This window comes from Micropterus salmoides, unplaced genomic scaffold (genome assembly GCF_014851395.1).
Source record: "Micropterus salmoides isolate LMB-PRFRI ecotype aquatic unplaced genomic scaffold, ASM1485139v1 Ms_hic_scaffold_1, whole genome shotgun sequence".
Taxonomy (NCBI): domain Eukaryota; kingdom Metazoa; phylum Chordata; class Actinopteri; order Centrarchiformes; family Centrarchidae; genus Micropterus; species Micropterus salmoides.
Genome location: NW_024040040.1, coordinates 38,678,881 through 38,692,487, shown reverse-complemented (window position 1 = coordinate 38,692,487; position 13,607 = coordinate 38,678,881). Strand labels below are relative to the sequence as shown.

At 40.7% G+C, this 13,607-nt stretch overlaps 1 protein-coding gene across 5 annotated transcripts in view; it reads left to right on the top strand.

The window, feature by feature from the left end:
- The window catches only part of LOC119908844 (myosin VIIA and Rab interacting protein), a 119,045-nt gene that overhangs the window by 87,805 nt on the left and 17,633 nt on the right, over positions 1-13,607 (top strand). For all 5 annotated transcript variants that reach the window (XM_038726773.1, XM_038726766.1, XM_038726757.1 and 2 more), the window contains exons 5-9: positions 7,614-7,700; positions 9,170-9,267; positions 9,516-9,596; positions 10,327-10,482; positions 13,038-13,206. In XM_038726773.1, the coding sequence (XP_038582701.1) occupies positions 7,614-7,700; positions 9,170-9,267; positions 9,516-9,596; positions 10,327-10,482; positions 13,038-13,206 (591 nt within the window). The remainder of the gene's footprint in view (positions 1-7,613; positions 7,701-9,169; positions 9,268-9,515; positions 9,597-10,326; positions 10,483-13,037; positions 13,207-13,607) is intronic.

Genomic DNA, 13,607 nt, shown 5'->3' with positions numbered 1-13,607 from the left:
TATGGGGGGGTAGGTAGTGAAAGTAATATAGTAATGTAACGTAACTAGTTAATTTTATCACCCAGTAATAAGTAAAGTAATATTATTACTTACAGGTAATAAGTTATTAGAAACTTATTACAATGTCTGAGTAACTTGCCCAGCACTGTTAATTAGTGAGCATTAGAGGTGCTGGTAGGCAGGTTTTGTTACCTTCTGACAGAGCCAAGCTAGCTGTTTCCCCATTTCCAGTCTTTGTGCTAAGCTAACCAGCTGCTGGCTGTAGTTTCATATTTACCGTGCACACCATATTTACCTTTAAAGAGTATGTTTAAAAATACTGACATGTATGAGGACTTGCACCACCTATACTTTTTTGTATTTTTTTTTATCTCTTGCACTATACATGATTCTATACAGCTGTGGCTGTGCGTCTCTCTAAAATGTATCCACTGTGAATAAATCAGTAGGGCACACTCACTAATACTTGTAATTTTTGTAACAGCTCTGCTATTTGCTTAATATCTCCATCACAGTCATTTTTATACATCACTCCTAACCTATCTAGTCTGGTTTCATGGTATAGCATCATAAAATTCAGCATGAAATACAATGTGATGAGTCTGTTATGAAGTATCAAAAGCAGGAATGGTGATTTATTTAATTTATTTTTTGACACCTAAATCTCATTCATTTCAAACGGGGGATTACTGTTGTCCCAATTTTCTCCTGCCTTTTGTGTTTGCTATCACATCCCTCCAAATGTCTGTGGGAGGCTTTCCACCTATCCAGTAAGATGAAGTTGACTCGAGAAATGTTCAAATATATTATCACCTCCAACCATGCTATTCTCTCTGGTGGGGGAAATGAGAGAGGAGAAGCAGAGGAAAACCTGTGCAGCGTTTTGAAGCTTTCTATGGCTACAGCCGTCCTTTCAGTCACATAACAAAGGAAGAGACGATGTCCTTGCACTATATGTCTGCCGTTAATATAGCCAGACTCAACCACACCTGATAGTAGCTTAGAATAGTGCAATAATGCACTTTGTAACCGGGAAAGACAGGTTTCAAAAAGACAGTATTGTTTGTCTTTTCTTAATGCGCAATTATTGTACTGTAAAAATATTAAATATGTTTATGCTCTGTAGGTATGTTTTGTGTTTCCGTGTCTGGATGACTGTGCATATTAGAACAGAGCTGCAGTAAGTGAAAGGATGTGTAGAAAATTAGTATTAGACAAATTGCTAGAGATAAACACAAGGACTGCAGCAGTATTTGTCTGTTGAGAGTTTCTGTTTCCGCTCCAACGGGAATTTGGCTGACCACTGGGCTGCTGGTCAGATTGTTGTTGGCTTACGGATCAGCTGATTGTATTTTGTTGGTGATCCGAACGGGAGCTTTTTCCCTCGTCACATCTCCATCACCATTATACAACGTTTATGAGCCGGTGACAATGTCTGACAAATGGGCTTCCATTTGAGCTGCTGAAGAGCTTTTCAGCGTTCACTGGCTGTTTTGTTGGTTACAGAGTAAATAAATATAAACTGGTAACTGAGCTGCAACGTTGCAATTGGGGTCATTGTTCAGTGTTAATTAAGGTTTCCACTGATTGCCTTCAAATCTGTAGGTGTGTTTCTGAAATCCTAGTTCACTCTTTGGCCCAATTGTTATTTATCTTGTGTCGTTATGTACAAAAACTGGTTGCTACCACTTTGTATGGGCCGAGCAAGGTCACATAATGAATCTTCAAACATTTACATTTTTCTAGATGTGAGGGACATTTCTTTTTTTTTTCTTTTTTTTTTTACATTTTACAGCTGTTATTGTGCAGCAAAGCTAAATGAATACAAATACCTTACCTAGAAGGAGGATTTTCACACTCCTCAAGCAGAGTGAGCATTGTGCACTATGCTGTTAATCTATTTCTGTCGGTTACTTAGCCAGTACCTGTCTCAACCTTCAACACCGAACTGCAGTGTTGAAGGTTGTAGTTGGTACTAGAAGTAGTGACAGAACAATGTGAACAGTGACCTTGGTTCCTCTGCTGTTCTCCTCGGCCGAAACAGTGTAGCAGAATGTAACAAAACACAAGGACCTCCTGATTCACCTGGCTGCCAAGAGATTTGTACTCATTCAGGGCTTAAAACGGCGCCTTTAAAAACAAACCTACTGTAATATGGCTCAAGCACTTTATACTTTCACAGACGTATCTTTACTTTTCAGATAATTTCTGCTGTCTGTGTTCTTCGAGCTGAAGGCTTGGTGACTCAGAGTACAGTGCTCTGTCTGTAGGGATTGGAGGGCAGAATGTTAAACAGGAGCCCAGAGCCACTGCTGTTGAAAAGCAAACAACTACAGGGCTCAGACCACATTGGTGTCAAGAATGCAACTGACTATTTGTGTGGCGCGCATGTTGCTTGCATTCTTTGACGTGTGTGTGTGTGTGTGTGTGTGGGGAATGAAAGTGATGTACTGAAAAAGCCATTCATTTTACAATATACTAACATTTGTGCTAATTACACCCCACATTTCTTTAAATCTTCTGTAATCAGAAGACAGTGGGGCCATTTCAACCAGTCCAACGTTGATCTTTCCATTTCTAAGCTTTTTGCAAATTGATGTTTTTGTTTCATGCAGTGGTTTGCGTGGGATTGACATTTTCTTCTACTGGGAACATTTTATATTGCTCCACGCTGCATTCTGGGTCATTTTCTGCAGCACTGTTCTTGGCCAGGTTCATGCATTAGAAGGATTAGACCAACCAGGCTCCTTTTTTAAGTCTGGCACGGTGACCTGCAGGTGACCGTAGTTGCATTATGAAAATGCAAAAATTAAATACTGCTAATAATTGCTAATTACTGGAGACATTTTGCACCTTCATTTCGCATTCCACCTCCATCATTTGAACTTTAAAGGCCATGTTAGCCCTGGGACCAATTAATTTCTACACACACACACAATTGTGAATGCTGCAAGCAGCACCTATTATTATCGATAAAAATATTCATAATTTCAAAAGTTTTGTATAACACCATATTTTATTTGACTTGTGGTTTATTTTAAATTACATTGGCATCATCTCCACAATAGGAGAGTGCAACTCTTATCCAACGAATAAAGAGATGAATGAACTGAGTGCGGGTTTGTTTACTTTTCACAACCTCCTAGCCCGTCATGATGTAAGCAGACATCCTGTCGGTTCAGCCATTGTTCTGAGGACATTTATGAGATGGCGTGTGCTGCCAGATGCTGCATTGTAATTGAAAGGAAACCGTCTGGACTCTCTTTCCTCCTCCTCATCCTGCTGCTGCTGCTGGCACTTCAGGAACGTTAGCTCTAAGTGGAGCTTTACTGGCTCATTTATTTATACACTCTTTTTTTTTTTTTTTGCTGTTCCCTCTGTCTCTCCACACATTCCCTCTTTATGTGACATTCTATTTATTTTCACTCAACTTCATCCCCACACTGAATGTGCAATTTGTAAGAGGATTTTCTGATTTCTTTGGCGTCAAATGGTCTCATCAAACCATATTATTCAACTATGTGTACATTAGTCTTATTTTACACTACAACCAATGGGCAGAGCTTTTAAGTGGTGCTATGTTGTATATGTATACTGTGTGTGTGTGTGTGTGTGTGTGTATACAGTACATTTATATATACATATACCGTATAAATAATACAAACATGCACTTGTTACATCTTGTTCATTTTCTCTCAACAGAAAGGTAATGTAGTTCTCCCGCTCTCTTTTCCACACACCCTCATATACAACACACACATCTGCACGGTGACTTACAGGGTGCAGACACCCTTGAAGATGCAGGCCACTACTGTCGTCTGTGTGGTTTCCATGGCAATATCGAGCGATTTCCTCCTCCACTCCCCTGAGTGGCAGGAATGGCAACTGCTGAGGAACAAAGGTGAGACGATGGTCATGGAGAGAAAATACAGTTGCACGTGAGGGATGTACTGGACCGACGCGCACACACACACAGGCGCGCACATGCACACACACACTGACCTTCCATTACCTCTGTAATGACAAGGCAGCAGTGCTGTTGTGTCACTTTAGTTATAGTTTCATTGCTGGCTTGTTAAATATGCTCATGTATACCATACAAAAAGCAGGCATTAAGGGAAAGAATGACAAACAAAACTATACTAAAGAATAGCGATATCATCATCTTAAAATGCTGTAAAGGGTGGTAAGACTCATCATTTCACCCGCTAATTCAGGAGCGGTGTCTGAAATATTGCATCTCACCAGTGATAGAAGTATTGAAATCCTTTCCTTAAAGCTGCAATAATCAATATTTTCATATTAACAATAACTATAATTTGAGAAGGCTCACTTGTAGTGACAAACCCACTGAGAAAGTCTGTAGATCACCTCAGCTCTACATAGTGATAAGCCACTATACCTTTCCTGCCTAGCACCAAACATCTAATTAGATGAAGTTAGCAACTGGTGAACATCTCAGCTAAAAGACAGATATTTCCCTCAGGAGTTTGCTGAAAAGCAAAACAGAACTAAAAGAAGAGTGAATATTGGAATTACGTTGTGTAAATACACTTGGCATAACAACTTTGTCAGATGATAATATGTCAAAATAGTGTTTACAGGTTGTTGTCTAAATTAACGCATTAAATGGTTTTCTGATCTGACACCCATATCAACGGGTCAACGTTTGTCCATGCCTTCCTAAACCTTTACAAACAGTTTACTGATAAATCCTCTTCTATGAAGTGACAATGCAGTGGTTAACATTCAGCTTGGTTTAGGCACAAAAAGAACTTTAAGTTTAAGGAAAGGTCATTGTCTGGGTTAAAATAAGTACTTTGCTAAGATTAGAAAAACATCAGTTTTGGTTAAAATGATATGATGAAATTGTCATAAACTTGTGGTTCAGGTTTGGGAATGAATGTAGTCGTGCTTAAAATGTCTTTGAATTTCACTAATAAACAGGAAACAATGGTTAAAGTCTGATGTTTGATGACTAGTGATGTGTTGGTCACTATGAGCCGGTTCCTTAAAGTGAACAATGGGAGTTCTCCTCCTTTGAGCTAATTTAACACCTTTTTAAGTTTGTTTATGTAAATTCGGAAACAGCAAAGTGGCCACAGCTGCCAGATAAATGTAACAAAATCATACTCTCTGAAATTGAGCTGGGTGAAACAAAATAGAGTAAAATAAAAATACTCAAGATGCAAATCCCTGAAAGTAAGTACACTACCTGAGTTAGCTCCTTCATTGGTTTATTAGAGGTAATAAATTATGTTTAATCCCCAATAGATAGTAACACACACAGGTAAAAAAAAAATATATATATATATATATATATATATATATATATATATAGTTTGTCCAGGATAAACATACAGGACGGCTTGCTGCAGGCTGCATCCATATGACTGATGGGTGACAGCAACACTTTTTTGGATGTCTCACTTATGCTGACAGGCTGTTGTGACAGAGGTTGATGCTGGTATGTAAACAGTGCTGAGCCAGTGTTGGCGTGGGGTGAATTATCATGATACCCAGTCCTCTGGAGCTTTCTTAGCCTATATTTTTGTGTGTGTGTGTGCGCGCTACCTACCTGTCTGAGATTCTTGCGAGGCGGCTCTCTTTCCCTGACAGCGGTGCTTTTGTGTCTACATTGTCCTGGGCTGCTGCAGGTAATTTCCCCACCTATTGTCCCCTTCCACACTGCTAGAAACTATAATTCAGCTCTAACCAAGCGAGAACAGTACAGCTCTGTTGAACGCCGCTTCAGTCAGAGTGAGACAACTGTGGCAGTGAAGGATGGTTGGAGCGTGTAATGGTTTAGGGAGTTGTTACACCGTGCTGCGACTGGGAGGACTGGGCCTGTAAATGGACATACATGGGGAAGCATACCATCAAATACGCACTCATCAAAGTGGACCTACACACACACACCCCTTTCGGGTGAATCTACAGCTGTTGAAATGTCAAACATTGTCTTTTGTGGCTGAGTTACTGCATGTCACTGTATGTCACAGTGAAGTAATGTAAGAGCTTGTGATTGCTGGCTTACAGGCTCTGCACTAAAACGTCGGACTGCTTTGACAAACAGCGGTTCATCTTGCAGTAAAGCTGAAATAGTATAACGTATCTGACAGCTGGTTGTGTTATTGTTGCTGTCGGGGGGGGGAGGAAGAAAATGCCTCTTGATTCTTAAATGCTTCTTTGATTTTGATGTATTTGTTTTTGTTTGCCTGGCTTCATACTTGCATGTGTTCGGCTCATAAAAACCCTTCTGAAATAATTTTATTTCTCTTTTATGCAACTTATGCATATTTTAGTAAGATGTACACTTGTGGGATATAGAAATCTGTATCCAATGGCAATACTCTGGTATGGAAGAGTAATGGCTGTGTTCCTGGCGGCGGAACAGTTACTATGGCAGAGATCGGTGAGTGGGTCTGGCTCCTTGAGGCCTGACTCACACTAAACCACCGCGAGCATTCGGCTGTCTCTGTGCAGTCAGCCAGAACCTGCAGCCTGTCCAACAGGGCAAACAACAGGACACAGATTATTGTTAGAGGCGAAGAGACTGGCCAAGGATGGTAGTCATGGAGTTTGGTTATGCGTTGTGTTTGTCAGCAGCAGGGGCCGAAGCTTTGGAATAAGGCCTGGGTTTGGGATAGCAGGTTCGGGTAGGCCTATGGTTTTGTTTTGGCTCCAGTTAGTGGATGGAAATGAGCTAAAGTGAGGCCCAGAGGTGGATCTGGAGCCAGAGTGATTTTGTGTTTTGTCTGGATCTGTGTTTGAAAATGGGTATGGGCTGTGGTCAGGGGATGAGATGGAAAGTACCTGGAGCGTGGTCAGTCATAGCACTTCCCTCATTCCACAAGCATTAGATTCAACCCTGGGGGGTCTTGCAAATCCCTCTCCCGCACTGTCTGACAGTTTGTTTTCTTAATAGGCTGCATGTCCATTTATACTCTCTTCATTTATACAACAGGGCTGATGAGAAGGCCACAAAAAATGGGAACCACAGGAGAGACGTCTAACAGGAGTTAATGGGCCACTAAGGGAATATGTGGTTTTGAGGGCGGGGATGTTGTAACCACTACACCTTCTCTGGGTTTTCACGGCTCTTTAAGTAGACCTCTCGAAGAATTATAATGACAAACTTTCCATTTTGCTGCAATTCTAGATTTTGGAGTTTATTTGAAAAAGATGCTTACAAAATACAGCGCTATAGCTCACAAGAGACTTGGCCTGAATGAGCTATGAAGAAAATATTCAAAAAGTACAAAACACGGTGATGTCTATGTGCCCTGAGAATATGCCTATGATTAAGTGCCAGCTCGTGAGCAGTCATTTTCTTTCAGCTGTCATTTTGTTTCTTTCTTTTGTTTCCTTTTATGCACAATAGGGAAAGTAGAAGAAACAAAACAATACAATTGACAAGATGACAAAATGGAATTGGGAATACAGTTGACAAGAGTGCAAAAAGGGATTTTGTGGCATTGTGCGCAGTGTAACCTACTTTCAGTGTGGCAACAGTGCAGCTACATTATTGTGGTATGATATGAGCAGAATATTTGCGTTTCCGTGACAGGCGTCAGTTCATTTATCATTTGGCTTTGTCTCTCCCTCTTCAGAAAGTAGTGTTCACGAGGGAAGCACTGGCAACGACAATGATGGCAGCATCTGTGGCAGTGATTCCGCTTTCTACAAACAGAGTGAAGGTGAGTGATGAACGGGCAGCCTTCTGTGGCGGTGCAGATGGGTAATTTCAGCCACAATTATAATTGACATTATCTTTTCCACTCCACAGTTGTCTTGCCTGCTGTGTTACAGCCATATTGATTTTTTTTTTTTTTTTTCACAATTTGTCCCTTTTCCAATTTTCTTAAAAGGTTGAGCTTTTATGTTTATTGCTCACTAATTGTTGCCTTAACAAATGGAGAACATTATGAAAAGTGCATGTGTGTGGGTCATATCAGTGCTACACAACACTAAATTGACAATCCTCTTTCGGTCAATAAACCGCACACACATTAAAATTCACACCCGTATAACCCCCGACATGCCATCTCACACAAATGCACACGCTGATAAAATTATAGCCTCCTACACACCACAGACATTTAGACACACATGCTTTACTATACACACACACCCACACCCCTTCATACACAAATAAATATGCAACAACCAAATAGCCCCAACCTAATGATAAAGGTAATTTCATTTGTTTGCCTGTAATTATGAGTTGTTTATGCAATGATCAAGATTTGCCATTTAGATAATGGCAGCTCTTCAGAGGCCCACAAACAAAGTTTGTGTGTGTGTGGGATTTGTGTTTGCACCAGACTGTGGTGTTCAAATGGACAGTTTAGACTATGTTGCATTGTTTTCTTCTGTACTGCTTTGTTGGGAGTAGTTGTTGCCTGTTTATTCTTTGTACCAAATTGTTTCTGTAATTATTTCAAGTATGAAATACATTTTAATTTCAGCTTTTCTTCTGGCTAAAGCGCTAAAGCTAGGAATAAAATTCGTTCAGATCAGAGACTCACAACCTTTTCTGCTTTTGACCCCTTTAAAGAGCACTCCACCGATTTAGCCCTGAACCTCTGTAACACTGTCAGACTCGGGATGGACTGTTTAAAAATGGTATCTGCAGAATGTTGCTGCAGAACAGATATCATCTTTTTTTATTTCATGCATGCTTCTGCCGTGTCAAAACCTGGTGTCTACATTACCCACAATGCAACTTGACTTATCCAGGTGTGTTATGATAGATGTGTAAAATCAGTGGTGTTCCCCTTTAAAATGAATGTCTCCTTGAGAGCCCTTGTCACAGCTTGAAAAAAACCAACAGAGTAATTTTTCCCTCTGAACTTCTCAGATTATTTCACTCGAATACTTATTAGAGCCCAGAAGAGGGAAATATATCCAATATTTCACAAAATAATTAAGATTAGAGCGAAAACTAAAAACATTCAAATTTCCTTTTCATTATCCATTTAATTATCTTGTGACCCTTCAGATGTATCTTGTGAGCCATTGGAGGGGTTGTGACCAGGTTGGGAACCCTTGGATTAGAGTATGAGTTCATTATGTGTGCTGGTGGGATGTCTATATGTTGTCGCATAGGTTTAATATTTCTGAAATGTTTGTGTGTGTGTGTGTGTGTGTGTGTGTGTGATGTCAGGACACAGTATGGCAGAGACCCTCACAGTCGCCTTGCGTGTCGCTGAGGAGGCTATAGAGGAGGCCATCACCAAGGCAGAGGAGTTCAGTGACAGCTTGGTGAGACATCCCTCTATTCCTCTTCTTCCCCTTTCTTTCTCTCTTGCTCCCTCCTTTCCATTTGCTCTTCATTCCCCTCTTTTCTCTCCCTGCTTTCTCTGTCATGGCCTCTTACTTCTACCCTCTCTTCCTTGCCTCCCTCTTGGTTTCAGTATCAGCGGGATGCAGTCGTGGTTTTTGGCGTCTGCACAGACCCTCTCCTGGTAATTGACAGTAGCTTTGAACAGAATGTGTGTTTGTGTGTGCAGGAGAAGCAGAATGAGGCTCGGTATCTGCGGGACCACAAAGAGGAGCTCATAGAAGAACTTGCCACAACCATTGTACAAAAAGTAGGTCGAGTGTGTTTTATTATGAATGTTTACTTTCCACTTGTGTATAGAAGCGTTAAGTGTAGCTAACCTCATTCAAATATAAATGCACAGGGGAAGATGAAATTGCAGTATATCAAGCAAGTTCCACCACCTCTGTCTTCACTTTGACAGTGTGACTGATTAACCATTGTAATGTACACAAAAGTGTTTCCATTGATATTACACTTTGGCACAGAAACACCGAAAATTAAAGTTCTTTTTCCTCTTTTGAAATTGGGATTAGAGCACCATTTGAGAAAAGGGCAGAAAGCCTTTGAAAATTATATTTTAGTTGGAATTAAGATTCAAATGACAACCACTTTAGTGTTAATCATGTCTTCTAATTTGCATACACATAGTAAGTGGAGACAAAGTTTGAAGTTTCTGATTGCTTTTTCAGTTTTAATTAACATTTGTTGGCCATCAAGTCTTTGAAGGTGAAATAAATATAAAAATGATGGATGTGGTGGTGCATGTGAAAATTCAAATGGAAATTGGGTTATTGGATTTTAAAGTTTCATTATAACAAATTATTCATGCAATTGTAAACATAAAATGCTGTATGGGATTGCGCTTTTTATTTTCCAGTTTGCAATTATTATTCTAATGTTTTATTTAAATAAAGCTTGCTGTGTGCTTACATACCTCGCAGCACTCACATTTTGTCTACTTTCACTTTCTTCTTCCCCTTCCTCGTTTCCCTTCTCAGATCATACAGAGGAGGAAGCGTTCAGAGATGCAGACAGAGTATGACTTTGTCTGGCCTCAGTCCCTGATCCAGCCCAGTGAACTCCCCTCTCCATCTCAGCCTCACGCTTCTTCACAGGCACCACAGGACCCCCTGAAGACCTCCTACTCCCTCTGGGTCAGTCTCTCAAACTGTTAAAACTCTCAAAATGCCAGCCATACCCGGTGAAGTCAAAACAGAACTGTCCTGTTTGTGGGTAGAGACTGGTCCAGAAGGATTCGATCTTCAATTGTGCACCATGTGTTTAAAGAAGGGTGGTTTGGTTTTTCCAGCGTACAAGCTGAACATTTCTCACTTCATTTCACAGCACATTTAAAATAATGCTCCTCTGTCTGTGTTTTGGACCAGCCACCTTCTCTGTGTGTTTGTAAAGTGTAAAAAAAAAAAAAAAAATGTAAAAAAACACAGGAATGTTGTGTTTGGCAGAAAGTCACTGTAACTTTTCAGTGGCCCTGGTATCACATGGTGGTGACGATGTGGTCCCATTCAGAATTGTACTTTGGTCTCTTTCTTTGCCTGATGTCCTCTGTGGATTGGAATTTTGCACACGTAATCCTTGTATAAATATTCACAGGATTATGGTATTCTCCAAAAATGTGTATGTTGTTGCTGTTCTGGATTCATATGCAGACTAGAAACATTGGAGTAACTAATTTAGAGGATTGCTTGGACTTGGACAACACTTGGCACTCTTTGTGTTTTATCTACTGTATGCATATCTTTGGGATAAAGTGAACAGACCACCAAGCAACAAAATAGACACATATGTGCACAGGAAATGGCTCTTTTGTCAAGTCTTTGACCATGGATTTCCCCTTTAGGTAGCCAAAAGCAAAGCATCAGAAGTATCGCAAATGTGATCTGAACCAAGTATGAACCAATTCTAATTGATAGCTCGGTGGGCCAGACCAAAAAACTAAGAACATGTAGCTAGCATCGTTCCGCTAAATGTTTCAGGTTCCACACAATATGGTGACACGTAGGTTATGCAGAAACACATAAGCCCCTTTTACAATGGACAAAAAACCCACTAACACCGGCTAACATCAGGCTTTTTTCTTTAGTGTGAAAAGGTCCAATCGGCATTCACTCTCAGGTCAAATGACTTTGCAGTAGTGAACTTGGCAGTGATGGAAACATGACATCCGGGTGGACACGCAAAATCTTGCCCCTTTTCCTGTGCGACTCTTTCATCTGTTTCCATTTGCAGACGTGTATTTACATGTATGTTAAGGTATTATTAGCATGCTAGGCTAACAATCTGTCAGCTGTGACTTTATATCCGCTCTGTGACTTCTTATACAGAACATAAACGCCATAAACACACCTGTCACCTGCCGAACACAGTGCATTAACTGGAAACACCGTAGCTACCCCTTCTTTTTACAGTCTATGGGCTACACACATGCTGCTTTTTACTGTTTACTAGCCCTGTTTTTCAGCGTGATCATGATGTCAAACACGACAAATTTAGAAAAAGGCATAAAAGGCAAACTCGTCTACTGGCAATGTGAAAGGAGTCTATTTCCTATTTGAGCTGGTTAACTCGCCTTTAAAAAAACTTGCTTACACTTGTTGTAAACGGCTAATAGAGATATATAGTACAAACAGGAACACAAACCCACAAATCAGAAATACACACACACCTGGCAGTGGTTCACATTGTTAGTCAGCAGGGACTCGTGGAGATTTGTCATCGTCCCGTGTGTGAGCGGAGCATCAAAGCTGCGCTCCCCGGGCCTCACCGTTCTGTTTCCCGCTGTTTCACTCAGCGAAGATCAAAGTGCTGTGAAATACGAGGGGATCCTCCTCAACCGCTCGGCCCGCCATGGGACGGGCTCTGTTTATCAGCTCTCTGCAAACACACTCACAAAAGACAGCCTTGGGGTAATCTTAATGGTGCATCCCATCCATTGTCAGAGCTGATTTTTTTTTTTTCTCTAATCTTCTGTGATCTACAAGAAAGTTCATTCCATACTAAAAGAAAATCTGGATTACATAAAAAGGAAATCAAGATTAAGACTTAATGTTCACCAATTAGACTTTAGTTTGAGTTTGTACACCTGAATCCAAGCACTGTCTGCAGAGTAGGAAACATTCCTGTTTAATCCAACCCAAATTAACCTAACCAGAAAACCTCATCCTAAACCTAAATCAGTCACTTGGCAACGAGTGGACTAGACTATTTTTTTTTCTCATCTTTCTTTCATTATTATGACAGTTTATGATCATATATAAAGCTAGTTGCAGAACATCTCACTCTCACTGTGATGGAATGGCAAGAGCAGTAACCCCACCCGGATTTGATACATACAGAGAGACTCAGAGCTGCAGGTGTCTATAATTATTTAGTTGTTTTCTAGCGCCACCTGCTGATGAGATTGTTGACTCTCAGCCACAATTGTACAGCTTTCTGAACAGAGAGGAAGCGGACTAGACAGATTGACCCAGCGCTCTCTCTTTATCTATATGTGGATATTATATGTCAGTCTTCCAGGCCCCTGTGCTGTCCAAAAAGTAATATTCTGTCTGGAGCTCCTTTGACTGAAAGTCTGTCTGAAGGGCCTGCTGAGTGATGGGTGATGTTCAACTTTACTTTTCCTGTCAAACATCTGTGCCTCAAACCTGTGTGTGTTGTGTGTGTTTTGTGTGTTCTGTGTGTGTGCTTGCAGCGCTCACGGTCAGCGTTCTCCCTCACCAGTGACGACTCCCCTGAGAAAGATCCAGAGGAGGAGGGCGCCGGGGCAGGCTGTGGCTTGCAGGAGTACGCTTCTCTGAAGAGGGAGGGAAAGGCCACCTCTCTACCCAGCTGGAAGAGTGTAGACCGTCTGGACAACTCCAGTAAATACCACACGACCATAGACTCAGTTTTCCTTTGATTCCTCCTGATCCCAGTACTGGTGCAGATGCAATTGTACATATTTGCACAACAGGGTAAAATGTGGGAGCACCATCAGGTCCTTTCTGAATGTAAACACCTTGCTCAGTGGGATTCATAATGCTTTTGTAGAGCTTAACTGTGAAGTATTTTAACTAAATAAATAATAAATAATCTTCTGGCAGGGGTGTGATCAAGAGGTGTTTCTTTCAGATTAGGTATATTCCCAATAGGAATGTCGTTTTCTTGTAATATTATTACTCCTTTTTTGTTGCTTTTTTGAGACATAAATATATTACATTTTACTTGAAAGTAGTACTTCATCCAAAACACTCTCCCCTTATGGCTTAAAAGGTAACAATAA